Source organism: Bufo gargarizans, chromosome 5, assembly GCF_014858855.1.
Source record: "Bufo gargarizans isolate SCDJY-AF-19 chromosome 5, ASM1485885v1, whole genome shotgun sequence".
Lineage (NCBI taxonomy): Eukaryota > Metazoa > Chordata > Amphibia > Anura > Bufonidae > Bufo > Bufo gargarizans.
The window spans coordinates 240,635,089-240,653,316 of NC_058084.1; the positions used below are offsets into that span (position 1 = coordinate 240,635,089).

The 18,228-nt window shown below is 43.9% G+C and overlaps 1 protein-coding gene across 4 annotated transcripts in view; it reads left to right on the plus strand.

Annotated features, from left to right (window-relative positions):
* Positions 1 to 18,228, plus strand: part of SLC12A7 (solute carrier family 12 member 7) — a 377,772-nt gene that overhangs the window by 240,961 nt on the left and 118,583 nt on the right. For all 4 annotated transcript variants that reach the window (XM_044293095.1, XM_044293096.1, XM_044293098.1 and 1 more), the window contains exons 11-13: positions 3,646 to 3,703; positions 15,308 to 15,482; positions 16,329 to 16,447. In XM_044293095.1, the coding sequence (XP_044149030.1) occupies positions 3,646 to 3,703; positions 15,308 to 15,482; positions 16,329 to 16,447 (352 nt within the window). The remainder of the gene's footprint in view (positions 1 to 3,645; positions 3,704 to 15,307; positions 15,483 to 16,328; positions 16,448 to 18,228) is intronic.

Consider the following 18,228-nt stretch of genomic DNA (forward strand, 5'->3'; position numbering starts at 1 on the left):
AGCAATCTTTCCCACATAAAGGATCCCATTACCTGTTTACACTGGGCAATGATCAAGAACGAGCGTTGTTATGAATGGCAGAATCTTTGTTCCAAAGCAACAAGCATAGTTAGAGGCGTTGGCCCATGAAGAATATTGTTTATAGTTAATTCCAGCCCATAATTATAAGCATTTTTGTATTTACACTTATTAAAAATCATTTTACCTCCCCAGATATTCCTGGAATAACGTTAGCGTAGCTCCAACTGTTTCTATGGAGTCCGTGTCCACCTGACTAAATGTGCCGCGGGGGACTCATGCTCAGTCTTGCCCCTCTCTCTGTTCTTTCAGGTATGCGGTGGTATCCCTGGTGTGATGAGCCTTCTGCTTCTCAGAAGACATGCTGATCAAGTGCAATTAGTCAGTTCCCACATTGTGGTAAAGGCATTGGTTTTTACTGTGATTTCCCAAAACTGCAGCCTTTTTGTGGCATTTTTGGAAACTTGCTGCAAAAAAAACGATGTATTACTGCAACACAGTCTTCTCATTTGTCCCACATCTGCTATGAAACGAAGAAAAGACACTGCAGCTTCAGAAGCAACTGGATCACCACACCAGGGATCTCCAAGAGACTAGGCTGAGCGTGTATGTCCACCTCAGAACAATTACTAAGGGGGCACAAAGTCTGTTTAATAGAAACAAGAGGTGACGCTATCGTAATGTTATAAGTGTATATACAAAACATGATTATGGGTTGGATTTAACTAGAAAGAATTTGGTTTGGGTGGTACGTGTGTTACAAGTATCAATTTGCATAAGCTGAATATCAAATAGTTGTGTGCATGTCCCATATCTGATGTTCTATCGCTCTACCAATGGAACTGTCCATTAGCGGTTAGGAGAAAAATCGCTACGTCTGCAGCCAGCAAAAGGCAGTGCATCACACATTTCTTTGTGTGGGTACGGTACATATAGTGCAGTGATAGGACGGCTTTTAGTTGCAGCAATGCAGCTCAAGACATGCCTCACCAGGAAGCAGGCCATCTTGCCGTTGTATCCATTATGCCCGCAGTAGATGTACTCGGGCAGCTTAAGGCTACTTTTACACTTACGGCAGAGTTATCCGGCAAGCAGTTCAGTCGCCGGAACTGCCTGCTGGATCCGTCAATCTGCATGCAAACGGACAGCATTTGTAGACTGATCCGGATCCGTCTTACAAATGCATTGCAAGAACTGATCCGTCTCTCCGGATGTCATCGGGAGAAACGGATCTGTTATATATTTTTTAAAATTTTTACTGGTCTGCGCATTGCGGTATTTTTAATGCTGGATCCGGCACTAATACATTCAACTGATAATTTCCTCCGTCCAAAACTCCGCTCAGTGACTGAACTGAAGACATCCTGATGCATACTGAACCGATTGCTCTCTATTCAGAATGCATGGGGATAAAACTGATAAGTTCTTTTCCGGCATTGAGCCCCTATGACGTAACTCAGTGCCGGAAAAGAAAAACTGCTAGTGTTAAAGTACCCTTACCCAAATTAATCGTAATCCTTTGGGTAAGTTCACATATCACTTTCAAAGTTCAGTCTTTGCTGTGCTTTTAGTGAAATTGCAACAATTGATGTGTTTGCTACTAAATTTCACTTATTGCTGCAAAAATACACCCTGTAATTGCTAAACCTCACTAATGGGTTTACCGATTCTTTCACCATTAATCAGATACATATTGTGTGTGTTGTCAGATATTATTTATTAATTTTTTTAGCAATTTTGTCCATTGACATTTTTTTTTGCCCTGATATTCATAATTGTTGCCCAACACAGAAACCTAAGCTCTGATCTCATGGTGCTATGGTCTCCGCATGTAACAGAACCAGCAAGTGAAGTCTTCACTTTACCTTAAAGGACTCTAAACCTAAAAATATCCTGCTGCAGATGTAACTGTGTGCATAATGGTCCCAGAGGTAACTGTGCAGGCACCTGCTGCAATAAGCGAATATTAAGCAGGTTCCATGAGGCGTTTTGTTTTGGCTAATTGGGTTGTATACATACAGTGCAGTCCTTTTGTTATTTAGCTGTAATTGTTGCAGAACGGTAGCATTCTGACATGATTGTTCAAAAATGATATGTGAGCACAACCTCGCATATACACTTGCTTGCTCCTTTCTTACCGGGGATGGTATTACTATAATTCATAAATACATCAGGCACTCAGCTTATTATTTTTAACACTTTTAGGCTACTTTCACACTGGCGTTTTTTCTTTCCGTTTGTGAGATCTGTTCAGGGCTCTCACAAGCGGTCCAAAACTGATCAGTTTTGCCCTAATGCATTCTGAATGGAAAAGGATCTGCTCAGAATGCATCAGTTTGCCTCCATTCAGTCACCATTCTGCTCTGGAGGCGACACCAAAACGGTGCTTGCAATGTTTTGGTGTCCGTCTGACAAAACTGAGCCAAACTGATCCATTTTCACTGACACACAATGTAAGTCAATGGGGACGGATCCGTTTTCACTGACACAATCTGGCACAATAGAAAACGTATCCGTCCTCCAACACGGATCCGTGTTGGCTATGTAAAAGATAATGCAAACAGATCTGTTCTGAACGGATGCAGACGGTTGTATTATCGGTGCGGATCCGTCTGTGCAGATCCATTACTGATCCGCAACGAACGCGAGTGTGAAAGTAGCCTTAGTGTATAACCACACAGGAAAATTCTGCTGCGGATTTACCAGGGTTTCACCCTATGTATTGCAAAGAGTGAAATCTGTGGTGGAAAGCTGCAGCAGATTTAAAATCCACACCACAAGTTAACTTCTGCTGTGGATTTTGTGAATCTCATCCACTTTGCTGCTACTATAAAACGCTGTGGATTACCCACTGTACCCTTATATGTATATATTTTTTGTACGCTATTTAGAAGTTCTGTAAAGGTGAGTGTGCCATTCTTTGCTCCAGCCTAGTATAAGAAACTCCAATGGGAAATTCATGGCAATGACCTTGGTTTTCTGTGGGATCGTTTCTGGCATCCAGCTCACAAAGGCGGGGTACACCTCAGTTGTGCTCTGGCCGACACAACTGATGTATATACACCCACCCTTGGAGTTTTCTCAGATTCGAATGCTAGTGTGTATATATAATCCAAGACAAAAATGCACCATGACAGTCATTAGTATGCAACGTATATGACACATTGACCAATACAGAGGAGCACTTTGTTGGGGCACTACATCCTCTTGGTTTGTGGTCACTGTCAGAGGTGGTTGTTTGCCATTGAATTGCTTGTTAAGGGGCTGTGTCACTGAAAATATTTTCTGATTGCAGGTGATTTTATTCCATTTCCTGAACAGGATTACGGGGGCGGCCATCTGTCTTTCTTTACAGCATTTAGAGATATGCTGGGCCATAGACACAATAGACAGGAGCTGGTAGTCAAAACAGTAGGTCAAAAATAACCACCCAAAATTCAAAAAAAATGTTTCACATAAAAACATGATTTAAGCAATGGTTCACTTTCTGTTGACACATTCTCTTTAAAGTAGACATGTGCACCCTTTAATCTGCTGAACAAAACGACATTGGAGGACCGTTGTTTTAGTTGGGATTAATTTACACTGTGCTTTCATATTCTGCTTTGTTCCTTAAATTATTACAAGATCTTTCCTGTGTGGTCCTATTTGGTGCCTGCATTGAAGGTGCACTTCTACGTGACAAGTAAGTAATGTTATTGAAAAAATATATCATGCATTCGGAAGGTCTTTAGTTTTTTTCACATTTTATCTTGCGACCTTGTGCCAAAAAAATAAAAAATAAACACATTTTTTTCCCCCCATCATTCTGCACTGGATCATTCTATAATTGGAAAGAGATGAGAAAACAGAATGTTTGCAGTCTTTGCTAATTTATTGAAAAGGAAAAACTAAAATATTGCATTTGTATAAGTATCCAGATTCCAGACCCTTTACTCAGAACTTGAAGTTGAAGCACCTTTGGCAGCCATTACAGTTTGCAAATATCTTGGGTATGATGCCACAAGGTTTGTACTCCTGAATTTGGGGATTTTCCTCCATTCTTCTCTAGAGATCCTCTCAAGCTCCATGAAGTTGAATGGGGACTGTTGGTGTACATATTTTTCAGAGATGTTCAATTTGGTTCAAGTCAGGACTCTGGCTGGGCCACTCATAGATATTCACAGTGTGCTCCCTAAGTCACTTGGCTGTGTGCTTTGGGTCATTGTCTTGTTAAAAGGTAAACCTTCGGCCCAGTCTGAGGTCCAGTGCACTCTGGATAAGGTTTTCATTAAGAATAAATCTGTACTTTGTTCTAATCAGCTTTCCCATAACCCTGACCAGTCTTCCTGTCCCAGACACTAAAAAAACACCCCTACAGCATAATGCTGCCACCACCTTACTTCACTGTAGTGGATGGTATTAGGCGGGTGATGAGCAGTGCAGACATGATGCTTAGAATTGAGGCCAAAAAGTTACATTTTGGTTTCATCAGATCAGAGAGTGTTGTTTCTTAGTCTGAGAGTCTTTTCTATTTTTTATATTTTTTTGTAAACTCCAGGCAGGTTTTCATTTGTCTTTTACTGAGAAAGGGTATCTTTCTGGTAAATCTACCCTAAAGCTTATATTGGTGGAGTGCTGCACAGATGGTTGACCTTCTGGAGGTTTCGCCAATATGCAACTATGGATCATTGGAGCTCAGCTAGGGTGACCATTGAGTTCTTGGTCACCACTCTTACCAAAGTCCTTCTCCCTCGATTACTTGGTTTGGCTGGGCAGACAGCTTTAGGGGGTCCTTGATTGTTCCATACTTCTTCCTTTTAAGAATTATGGAGGCCACTATGCTCTTGGGAACGTTCAGTGCAGCAGAAGTGTTTTTGTACCCTTCTCCAGACATGTGTCTCCACATCGTGCTGTCTCTGAGCTTTCCTCCTCAAGGCTTGGTTTTTGCTCTGATTATGTATTCTTATTTGTGAGACCTTATATAGACAGGGGTATGTATTTCCAACTCACATTAAATCAACTGAGTTTACCACACTCCACCTAAATATGCAAAAATGTTTCACTTTGTTACATAGTTAATACGGTTGAAAAAAGACATAAGTCCATCAAGTTCAACCAAGGAATAGGTGGGGACATGAATCCCATTATGGGTTATTAAGTGCGTTTTTTTTATATTGGCACAAGCCAGCAGCGTAAAATGTTAGAAAATCTTAATGGGTCTGTAGATGTTCTGAATGCATTGTATATTTGCAAACATTTGCAAATGCCAGGTTAGAGAAAGCAGTGCAATCAGTCTTGTCAGTTGTTTGTTCTACAGATTCCACCATAGTCTTATTGCAGCCTGGGTGGAAGATCCTGCTACTGATCTTAAAGGGGTATTTTGGTAAAGTAACTTAATTTTTGAAAAGCTGTATTCAGGCTGGAAGCTGTGACCCAACCAGAACCAATACCTATGCATATAACCAGAGCTTCATTTTACCTTGCAATCCATTTGTCTAGCTCCTGCGTGAGCCTGCAACACACTGAGAGTATCATGGTGCCTGATCTTCCGTCACAAAACTACAATCCCCACAATCCCTAGCTTTCCTGCTGCTAGTTTGTGCTTGTTCATGAGTGTTAATTTTTACTGATTGGCTGCCTGATATACCGTCTGGTCACGCCTACTCTCCTCACCAATCACCAGCACACGAACACTCCCTTTGTTTCACAAGACATTTAGCTAGAGAAGTTCATGATAGATCGAGCATGCTCAGGGTGTTGTTAACAAAGGCTCAGAAGTACAGGTCGATGCCAATGGTAATTTATGACGAAACACAGTGGTTATCAGAGGAAGAAAACTACCGTATTTTTCGCCCTAGGTTTTTCAGGAGGAAAATAAGAAAAAAAATATTTTTAACCAAAAGGTGTGCTTTTGAACTAATGGTGGTCTGTGCATGGCACTGTTATGGGGGGGGGGTGGTATCTGTGGATGGCACTGTTATGGGGGGGTCTGTGGATGGAACTTTTATGGGGGGTGATCTGTGGATGGCACTGTTATGGGGCGGTGATCTCTGGATGGCACTGTTATGGGGGGGATCTGTGGATGGCACTGTTATGGGGGGGATCTGTGGATGGCACTGTTATGGGGGAGATCTGTGGATGGCACTGTTATGGGGAGAGATCTGTGGATGGCACTGTTATGGGGGGAGATCTGTGGATGGCACTGTTATGGGGGGAGATCTGTGGATGGCACTGTTATGGGGGGAGATCTGTGGATGGCACTGTTATGGGGGGAGATCTGTGGATGGCACTGTTATGGGGGGAGATCTGTGGATGGCACTGTTATGGGGGGAGATCTGTGGATGGCACTGTTATGGGGGGAGATCTGTGGATGGCACTGTTATGGGGGGAGATCTGTGGATGGCACTGTTATGGGGGAGATCTGTGGATGGCACTGTTATGGGGGGGTGATCTGTGGATGGCACTCTTATGGGGCGGTGATCTGTGGATGGCACTGTTGTGGGGGGGGGTGATCTGTGGATGGCACTGCTATATGTATATGTCACCCACAGATCCCCCACCCCATAATAGTGGCATCCACAGATGCCCTAATATACCGGAGCTAAACCTGTGGGAGGGGCCGTTATGAATGAAGTAGGCGGCACAGGCACGTGACATTAGTGAGTTACGGCCGCCCGCCCTGCTCTGCCTGCTACAGGACATTTAGTAAGTAGTACAGATGGGGCTGGGGATCTGAACTTCAGTAAAAGTTATTATTATGAAAGGTTTAGGCAATAAAGCAGTGAGTGAGAGGCGGGGCTGGAGTACAGTGACTGCATCGGCCCCGCTGCATTTGCATGACACCGGCCCCTCCCCCCTCCAGCTGATACATCACAGTCTGCAATGTAAAATGGCTGGGGGGGGGGAGTGCGTCTTATGGGGTGAAAAATACAGTACTTTTATAACTACTGAATGGTAATTATCTGAAATTGACATTATATTAGATAATTATTGATGAATTAGTCTAAAACATAAGTTATATTTATAGTAACTGCAATACCTCTTTAAGTAACCTTGTGGGATGCTGCCAATAGCTGTATAATTAAATAGTCCATCCACTTGATATTACATGCTCTGCACAAAGAAAGAATTTCCAGTTGAGGGACAGCTTTAAATCACATGTGCAATATACACACCACCCCAAGCTTCACCTCAACCCACACAAATGACGCCAAGAGCTCCCCTAGTGGTAAGAACAGTGGGATGAGAGAGGCATCATTACTTTCCTTTGTAATATACTAATGAGTTTTCAAAAATACATTTCACATGGCTGGAAAACCCGTTCTTAATACAGAGCCCCCTAAGTTAATACAGACCCCCAGACCAGACCCTAAAATTAATACAGACCTTCAGACGGACTACAAAATGAATGCAGATTCCCAGACTAGGCTCCAAAATTAAAGCAATTGTCTTGCTTTGGATGCAACAACCCCTGTCATACAGACCTGTACCCCTGAACATAAAAAAACCCCACTCATCTGCAGTTCTACCACTGCTCTGTTCCCAGATGTCGCAAATCATAGGCCTCAGTGGCCACGGGTGCTTGAATGGTACCGTGTTGCTGTTATGTACCATTCAAGCCGTTGTGAACACTGAGGCCTGTGAACAGAGAAGTTGCAGGGCTGCGGACAGGAGATTGTTTTTTTTATGTTCTAGGGCACAGGTTAGGACCCCAGCAGTTGTTTTCTCCTAGGCCAGGCAGCCCTTTGTCCAGACAGACCTAAAAATTAATACAAAGCCGTAGACCTCAAAATTACAGACCTACACCAGACCCTAAAATTAATGCAGACTGCAGATCAGCCCCCAATTCATACAGACCCCAGATCAGTCCCCAAATTCATATTGACCCCAGATCAGACGCCAAATTAAGCCACTTCCGCCCCCTATAACCCCACCCAACCCCTTTGTACCCTTAATGCAGACCGCAGAGCAGGCAAAATAAATATACTCATCTCTCCTCCTTCATCTGCCACCACCACTAGGGCTCTTTGTGCAGCTCAGCACTGTGTTCTGGCACCAGCGGTGCACTGCGTCCTGATGTTGCGCAGCAGACCATGCACTGTACCCTGAAGCTGTATGGTTACAGGACATAGGGCATCACCGGAGATGAGCACCAGTGAGTAATGCCAGCTCTAATTGTGCCATACTCACCACTCCCTGTTCCTGTGTTCTGTTTTAATGAGCGCTGATTAGGTAATAGCGCACCCCCTTAAGGTATTGTGGGACACCGATATAATTGCCTCCAGGGCTGCATGTTTGAGAACACTGATCTAGTTTGTTATGGTTCATAGGAAGCTGAATAAGAGAACCCTCCAGATTAGAAATACATGTTCTACTCAAGTGACATACATTTCTAACCTTAGGCTAAAATTTTAAATTTAGTTTGAGACCAATTCTACTGTATATACTATGGTAGTTTCACAAACGTTTTACTTTATTGGAGTTAGGTCTGTCTGGATCATAACAACCTTCTAATCAGAAACTGACCAGAACATTTGTGTTTGCTGGCATGGATCAATAAAGGAGCAAATAAAGAGTTGCTCCATACAAAAAGTCAAAATGCAACTTGTCACAGCCAAAGCCCTGTGATGTTGAGTCAGTATAGGAAATGTTATCAAAGCGCTTCACATAATTTTACTTGATAACTACCTTCCCATGAAATACTAAAGGGACACCACAGATGATAGATTTGGGCAATTGTGAAGAGCTATAGAGTTATGCTTATATTCGATTTGGAGGCTTCATCATAAGATTTCATAGAAGGAATAACAGATGCAATGATGGAACTTTGAAAGACCCCACTGTAAGTCAATGAAATCTGTTAGGCATCGATGGTCTGTCCTACGACAAAGTACTGCATTGTGATGTTGGGGGTCCATGGTACATAATTTAAAAAGCCAGTTTTACATTTTCCCCAGGCTGGAACCACCTTTGTCTTATGCACCTATGTAGGAAGCCGTAGTTAAAGGTGTTGTCCGGGTTCAGAGCTGAACCCGGACATACCCCCATTTTCACCCAGGCAGCCCCCCTGACCTGTCCATGGAACTGCCAGGAAGTCTGGTGACATCACCGGCACTGATGGGTGGGATTTGGCGCTGCCCTAGCCAGTAAAACAGATAGGGCAGCACTAAAGCTTCCGCCCGGCAGTGTGTTATGCGAAACAAAAGAGCAAGTGCCCTGCAAAATTTAGCGCAGGGCAAGGCAGCGTATCTGAGCATGAGATGCTCCGATGCTAGCCTCAGGGGGACTGCCTGGGTGAAAATAAGGGTATGTCCAGGTTCAGCTCTGAACCCAGAAAACCCCTTTAACATAAGGCTGACCCAATTAATGATCACGTGTAGTCCGATAACATACCACGCCCTAGCTAAAGCTTGATTTTTTTGCTGATTTCTTTAGGGTCCAAATCTCACCATAGTAAATTTTAGCCAGAGTAACTAAAATGCTTATGTGTATTAATATAATCAATGCCTTATTCCGTTCATGCAGTGTTTACTTGATTTATTTGGATTAAATAGAATATAGTAGACACTTGCTGCATCATCTGCACTCCCTGGGCATCGGGACCAACAAGGGGACCCTCCATTTAGTATCTTTTGCTAGTTGACTAGGGTGAACTACATATGGTAGGACATATCTTTTTTCCCCTCACCCATGACGGCACCTAGTGCGACTCAGGACCTCCCATTAGGACAGGAAACCTGAGAAGATAAAAAGGACACACCTCTACCCAACACCAGTTCAGGTTTCCTGTCCTCCGGATGGGAGTTCCTGAGAAGCAGCGCAGCAGATCGCTGCGCGACATACCTCAAGAAGAAGAAGCCAGCGCTGTGGCGTTGCCGTGGGAAGACCTATCCCTGGGGAGCGGTAGTTCTGTGGCCGTGCCGGAAGCCGCTCCCCACATGTCTGCCTGCTCCCGCACTCGCTACCGGTCCTGCGGGGAGCTGCTGTGGCCGTGTTCAGGTGGCTCCCCTCGCCGACATGCCCAGTTTAAAGATGGCGCCCGCGCGTCTAAGCGCTTATGCGCATGCGCGGGGCCGTCCTTTAGAGGGCCGGCTGATGACGTTAGGGGGGCAGGGCTCTCTCCCGACGCGCAGGACCCGGAAGTGAGGGCCGAGGCGCGTCTTTTAAAACTATAAGTGCGGCAGCAGGTGCAGGCAGCCAGCGGAGGCACAGGTTTTTTGTGCTGAAGTAGGATCCAGCTGGCAAGCATGTCGGAGCCTACAGATGGACGCGCTGAACCCCTGGACCCCTTGAGGCCTGCAAGTCCGGTACTGGTCCTAAGGACTGGGAAAGGAAAATTCACATGGTGAGAACGTTCCTTTTTACTAATAAGGTGTTTCTATCTTAGATCCCAAAGCCTCCTAAAAAATCATCTTCCAAGTCAAAACACAAGGAGTGTGCAGACTGTAAAACGGCTCTATCTGCATCCTATCAGAAATCTCTGTGCACAGCATGTATAGACAAGCTGGTAGCGGAACAGTCCCAGACCCTTACAAGATCTATGAAGTCCTTAATCAAGGCATCCTTCAGGGCTTTCGGTAAAGGCCGTGCCAGATCCCCGGATAAAGTCACAGAATGTGATAGTATGGAAATGGACTCGTCCGATAGTGAAGCCAGAGAATCCGGACAGTTAGATTGCAGTAATTCGGACTCCTCGAACGAGGAATATTCAGGGAAGTCCTTCTTTTCCCCTGAGGATACGCAGCCGTTACTAAAAGCGGTCCGAGCAACTATGCAGTTGGAAGACATTAAGCAGACTAGATCGGTTGCGGATCAGGCCTTCCAGGCATTAGGCCCTAAAAAGCATAGAGTTTTTTCTATGCATGAAAGCATGCAGGCGATTATTAAAAAGGAGTGGAATAATCCTGACAGAAAATTCTTCATACCCTCCTCTGTAAAAAGAAAGTACCCTTATGAAGAAAAAGTGTCCTCAAGCTGGGATAGGGCCCCTACGGTGGATGCACCAGCCGCCAAGATTGCAAAAAAGTCTGCCCTCCCCTTTGATGATTTAGGTTGTCTTTCGGACCCGTTAGATAAAAAAGCGGATATATATCTTAAACGGGCTTGGGAGACGTCGGCCGCCTGTCTAAGGCCGGCAGTCGCAGCCACTTGGGTTTCCCGGTCGCTGAGACTATGGATTGACCAGCTAGAGACACACCTTAAAGAAAAAAGGCCTAGAGAAGAGCTCCTAGCCTCTCTCCCCTCCTTATCAAAAGCAGCTAATTTTTGAACGGATGCTTCCACTGATGTGATGCGCTTTTCCGCCAGAGCCTCTGCCATGACAAACGCGGCTAGAAGAGCTATTTGGCTTAGATCCTGGAAGGGTGACCAGGGATCTAAGGCCAGACTCTGTGCCCTTCCGTGTGAGGGCGACAGGTTATTTGGGTCATCTCTAGATGACATCCTGGAGAAGGCCTCTGACAAAAAAAGGGGATTTCCTGTCCCTCAGAAGCCCCCCTTTTTTCGTAGGCCCCAGCAGAGTTTTAGAAGGTAGAGGGGCAAGCCCTACGATAGGAAGGAGAGGGATCGGTTTCGGAGGAAATCTAGCGGCTTCCTTTTTAAAACCCAAGATAATAAAAAAGATAAGCAGCAATGAATCCAGTCTCCAGGTTGGGGGAAGACTCTCTTCCTTCCTCCCGGCCTGGTCAAAGGTCACCCAGAACAAATGGGTTTTGGGAGGGATAGCAGAGGGATTCAGATTGGAATTTCTCTCCTATCCCCAAAATTTCTTCACCCGCACTCCAACTCCGAAAGATCCCTTAAAGTCCACAGTTTTAGAGGCAGAGGTTCAGTTGTTATTGGACAAAGGAGTCGTTTGCCAAGTTCCAAAGGAAGAGGAGGGCAGGGGGTATTACTCCCCACTCTTTCTGGTAAGGAAACCCAATGGGTCTTTTCGGAGGATTTTAAATCTAAAACGATTAAACAGGTTCCTGAAATACAAAAGATTCCGGATGGAGACAATAAAGACAACTATAGACCTGCTATACAAGGATTGCTGGATGGCAAGTATAGACTTAGAGGATGCTTATTATCACATCCCTATTCATCCCTCCTCCCAAAAGTATTTGAGAACGGCAGTCCAAGTGAAGGGCCAGCTTCTGCATCTTCAATACAGGGCCCTCCCGTTTGGGGTCTCACAAGCCCCGAGAATTTTTACAAAGGTTGTGGTGGAGATGGTGGCATTCCTCCGATTGTCCAGGGTAGTGTTAGTACCCTATCTGGACAATTTTTTGTTCATAGCCCAGACGAAGGTACAGTTACAGACGGAACTTGTCCAGGTGTGTTCTCTATTGAAGGATCTGGGATGGAAGGTCAATCGAGAAAAATCTTGCCTAACCCCCTCTCAAAATTGCATATTTTTAGGGATGCAGCTAGATTCCACGGCTCAGAAAACATTCCTTCCTCAAAAGAAGGTAGTTTCAACAAAAGAACATGTATGGATCTTTTTCCGCTCCTTCCGATGTTCCATCAGAGAGGCGATGACAGTATTGGGGCACCTGACGGCCACGATTCCCGCCGTACCGTTTGCTCAGATTCACACGATCGTTACAGTGGGATATCTTAAATATATGGAATGGTCTTCCACAAACGCTAGAGGAAAAATTTCATCTCTCCTCCAGAGCAAGGTATTCCCTCCTATGGTGGACATCCGAGAAGAATCTTTCGGCAGGAATGCCCTGGTCCTTCATAGAACCCATACGGATAACAACAGATGCCAGTCCGTGGGGTTGGGGGGCTCATTCAGATGGGAATTACTGGCAGGGAAGATGGGATTTAAGAACCCGAGCCTGCACATCAAATTACAAGGAGCTCAAAGCAGTAGAAAGAGTTCTAAGGGTGGCAGTTCCAGATGTCTTAAACAAAAAACTGGTCTTTTACTCGGACAATTCAACGACGGTGGCCTATATAAATCATCAGGGCGTAACAAAGATACCATCCCTAATCTTCCTCTGCCAGGAAATTTTCAAAATAGCAGAAGACAGGAACCTGCTCCTATCAGCAATACATCTGAAGGGAAAAGAGAACACGGTGGCCGATTTTTTGAGCCGAGTGGAACTCAGTCAGGCAGAGTGGAGTCTGAACTGAGAAGTTTTTTCCCAGATTGTCTTAAAGTTTGGGACCCCAACTATAGACCTCTTTGCCGGGAACGCGGCTATGCCTTCCCGCTTATTTCCCTAATTCCACAGGTACTGAAGAAAGTACGGAGGGAAGGAGCCTCTATAATCCTGGTAGCCCCGAAATGGCCCAAAAGAATCTGGTACTCCACCCTGTTAAATCTAGCTAGAAGCCCCCCCTGGATGATCCCTCCAAGGGAGGACCTCCTTTTCCAGGGGCCTGTATGCCATCCCAATCCGGAGATTCTTCAATTGGCAGTATGGAGTCTGACAGGGACATCTGGTTGAGGAGAGGGCTTTCTAACAAAGTTGTTTCCACCCTTCTAGGCGTTAGGAAAGCTACAACAGCCAGGAAGTATAATAGAGTTTGGAATATCTTTGCTTCCTTTCTAGGGTCTAGCCCTGATCCATTTAGTCCTCCAGAAATACCTAAGGTTTTGGACTTTTTACAGGCAGGTTTAGACAAGGGACTTAAGGTCTCCACCCTAAAAGTACAGGTGTCGGCTTTGAGATATTTTTTCGACTACCAGTTAGCAATCCATCCTTGGGTCAAACGTTTCCTTTCTGCCGCGGCCAGAATCCATCCTTCTGTAAGACCTCTTCCCCCCCCCATGGGACCTAAACAGGGTCTTGACAGCCCTAACCGATAAACCATTGAGCCCTTGTTGGAGATCCCAATTGACATCCTGTCCATTAAAATGGCCTTTCTCCTGGCAATTACCTCTGCTAGGAGGATCTCTGAGATCCAGGCCTTCTCAGCACATCCACCTTATACTGTCATCCAGGACAATCGGGTAGTAATCAGGCCCCTGCCTTCCTTCCTTCCCAAAGTTGTCTCGGATTTTCACAGGAGCCAGGACATTGTGTTACCTTCCTTTTTTCCTAACCCTTCCAATAGCAGGGAAAAAAGTTTTCATTGCTTGGATGTTAAAAGATGCCTGTTAGTATACCTTGATGTTACGTCTTCGTGGAGGAAAGACGAGAACCTTCTTGTCCAGTTTTAGGTGGGAATAGGGGTAAAAAAGCATCCTGCGGGGTTATTGCCAGATGGGTGAAGAAGGCCATAACGAAGGCTTACATCTCCTTGGGTCTTTCCCCTCCTTCTGGGTTCGGGGCCCATTCCACTCGGTCAATGTCTACTTCATGGGCGGAAAGGGCTGATGTGTCTTTAGCTCAGATTTGTAGGGCAGCTACATGGAGTTCCCCACATACCTTTCTCAAACATTATAGATTGCAGCTCCATTCTGACGCCTCATTTGGGGAGAAGGTCCTTCAAGCTGTGCCCCCCCCCCCAGACTCTATTTATAGTCTATCTCGCACTGGGTGCCGTCATGGGTGAGGGGAAAACAACATTGCTTACCGGTAATCGTTTTTCTGGATACCCATGACGGCACCCGATAGTTCCCTCCCCATATACAGATATATATACAGATACATTTATATAAATATATATAGGGTATCAGTCAGGTCTATATAAAGTAATATAGATTTAAAAAAAAAAGGGGGGGTCTTTAATCCCTTATCACTTCTCTCCGGAGAACAATTTATTTCTTCCACTGGTGTTGGGTGGAGGTGTGTCCTTTTTATCTTCTTAGGTTTCCTGTCCTAATGGGAGGTCCTGAGTCGCACTGGGTGCTGTCATGGGTATCGAGAAAAACGATTACCGGTAAGCAATGTTGTTTTCCCTTGGTTTAATACGCCCATCTCGGGGGGGGGGGGGGGGGGCCCACGCGTCAGGGTTAACCGGTAATAGGTCCCACAACGCAGGGTTTCTTAGGGTATATTAGGACAGGTATAGGGACCGGGAAACCCCACAATCTGGAGTTATCCCTGGGCTGAAGGTAGACCAGAGTTTTTGTTAGGGACTCCCCCGACAATAACTGTCCACATTCCCCTTCCTTCCCATGGATTTGTATTATCTTTGTGTACCTCTATCTTGAATTTATTGGAGTTAGCCTACAAATTTAGGTTTGGGATACTTTCTTATCTGAATAGAAATAAAGTATTGTATTGTGTTTTAAAGGTTCCTTTCTTTGCAGTATGTGATTTATATAGAATATAGTAGACATTTTAATGTTTTCTAAATCACAGAAATTAGCATACATCATATTCAGTCATCTGCATTAACCTTATCTCATATGTCTTAATGACAGGTTTGGTGAAGCAGTCAGTGGCCAACTTGTGATAGGTACATTGGCCTGGCCATCTCCTTGGGTGATTGTTATTGGTTCCTTCTTTTCTACTTGTGGTGCCGGACTCCAGAGCTTGACGGGTGCTCCACGTTTGCTGCAAGCCATTGCAAGAGATGGAATCGTGCCTTTCCTTCAGGTATAATGGGACAGACATACCAAAGCCATTAAAATATAGTCACCGATATGGGCCCTCACACTGTCTAACTCTAAGGCAACGTCCGTTTCGTGTTAACCGCACTTTGCCTGGCCTCCCACGTGATGGCGTCGGACTGCATGTTCATTTATGCTCCACCTGGTGTCCTCACTATGAAACATTTTTTCATCACATTATACACTGCTTGTTTCCAGTAATTACGGCCAAGAGCCTTGTATTAACTTTGTCTACATGATAAATGCCATTTGCTGAAGTGAGACAACTCCTTTAAGATCTGCCAGTTTCACTTGCAGTACATAATAGATCACTACACTCTATTCTTATAATCAGACGATCCGTCCTTGCAGATGTTCGCCTCTGTGCACCACTTGCTGTTATTCCAGTTTGTTGTTCTCCAAAGCACAGGGACATAAACCTTAAACAATGGTGACATCTCAGCCTGGGTGCATAGTGATCTGGCAACTGATAAACCATGGTCTAAGTTCAAGGATTCTGTCCCTTTAACTTTGTGACAAGTGATGCCAAACAGGATGCATCACTTAATCTTCCCACACAACTTGGTTTGATTTTTGTGATTTCATATGGCAAGTAAACTTTGCCTTCAGTTTTGCATTTATGGCCCTCCAACATCCCACAGATTGGAGCTAGGTGTTTGAAAATTTGATCATTTGCGACACCTGCTACTTCCTCAATTTGTATAAACTTACAGCTTGTCCTTCTTGGAGTTGCAATTTAAAATGTTGAGTAGTGTAATATGCATGAAATATAATACTGTTACTCCATTGTTACATAAATATCAAGAATGATTCCTTACTGTTTTTTATTTAGGTGTTTGGTCATGGAAAAGCCAATGGAGAACCAACATGGGCTTTATTGTTGACTGCTGGTATCTGTGAAATTGGAATTTTAATTGCTTCCTTGGATAGTGTTGCACCAATTCTTTCAATGTAAGTATTTTGGATTTTTATTAATTGACTGAATGTAAGATAATCAGTTATTTTAAATGACTACCCCATATGGAAGCTTCCTTCTGTGTGATTCTCATTAGTTAAATGGCTTTATTAACAATATTTAAATTTGTACGTATCTCTAAGGCTGAGTTCACATCACCGTATGGCATTCCGTTTTTTTGCATGCAGTACTTTTTTCCCATCTAAAAAAATGGATTTCAGACGGAAATAGCTTAAACTGATGCAACAGGATCTTTTTTTTTTTTTTTTTTTACAGTATCCTATTAAAAAATGTACCCTGTGCAATCCTATGCATAACAGATGCAACAGGATCTGTTTTTATACAGGATTCAGTTTTTTCTTTCTTTCTCTTCTTCTGAGAGATCAGAAGAACGGAAAGCTAAATGGTGATGTGAACCATATAGGAGTAGACGTGGTATATACCTAGAGTTGACTACAACTGATTTGCATCATTTACAGGGGCAGCAAAGTGACATTATAACAAATCTCATCCACACTCAATGGACATTTTCTGCAAGAAAATCTTCACATAACTTGACATGCCGTGAAGGTTTTAAATGTGCAGCATGTCCATTTATGTTTTGGATTAAAATGAAGCAGACCTGCAACATTTGGCTATGCCCAAGTATAATTTTTTGAAAATTATATTTGTTTTTCACTAAGAGTGTGACCCAAACAAATTTTATGGCCCTATTACATTGCAGGATGTCTGGGGAGGCTGAGCACCGTTAAACACGTGTTCGTTTATCATCTGATTGTATTAATCATTACTTGGGAAAATTATCGGGAACAAGTGTTCCTATGAATGCGACATATGCCTATGGCACATGCATGTATATTCCCAAGATCAAGAGAAACTGAAGAGAATAACAACAGTTTCTAAAAATAAGGATTACACCCAAATCCTGTTCTGTCAGTTTAAAACATAAGGATACTCCATGGAAATGATTGCTGCATGTACATGGAACCTTTCACCTTGGCATGTGATCAGGCAGTTATTCAGAATGTTTGGTTCCCTCCTCATAATTGCCTGGGCATTGGCCCATTTAAAAGAGGATCTGTGACTATCCATTTCTGACATTGACGGAAAGTAATTATTTTCCATTGCCAGGTGGAGATTTGTTTTTAGTTGTACTCTTCTGTGAAGGATTTCTTACATTCACAACCCTTTATTAAACCCTACACACACAATGATCCATCCTTTACTAGGACCTTTCTACTCTGCTGCTCCCCTAAACAGTCACTGAGGAAGGAAGCTGAATTTTAACATGGGTTAAAAAGGAACTGTGACTTGCATAATGAAGCCAGCGCTTGAACCTGTTCTTTAAAATTACACCAGCCACAATATTGAGGTTAGAGTGCTTAAAGTCCAGAGTTAATACATATGTATGGTCAAATCCAGAAATATTGGGACATCAACACAAGTCTAACATTTTTGGCTCTATACACCACCACAGTGGATTTGAAATTAAACTAACAAGATGTACTTTAACTGCAGACTGTCAGCTTTAATTTGAGGGTATTTACATCCAAATCAGGTGAACGGTGTAGGAATTACAACAGTTTTCCCACTTGTATGGGACCAAAAGTAATGGGACAATTGGCTTCTCAGCTGGTCCATGGCCAGGTGTGTGTTGTTCCCTCATTATCCCAATTACGAGCAGATAAAAGGTCCAGAGTTAATTTCAAGTGTGCTATTTGCATTTGGAATCTGTCAACTCTCACGATAAGATCCAAAGAGCTGTCGCTATCAGTGA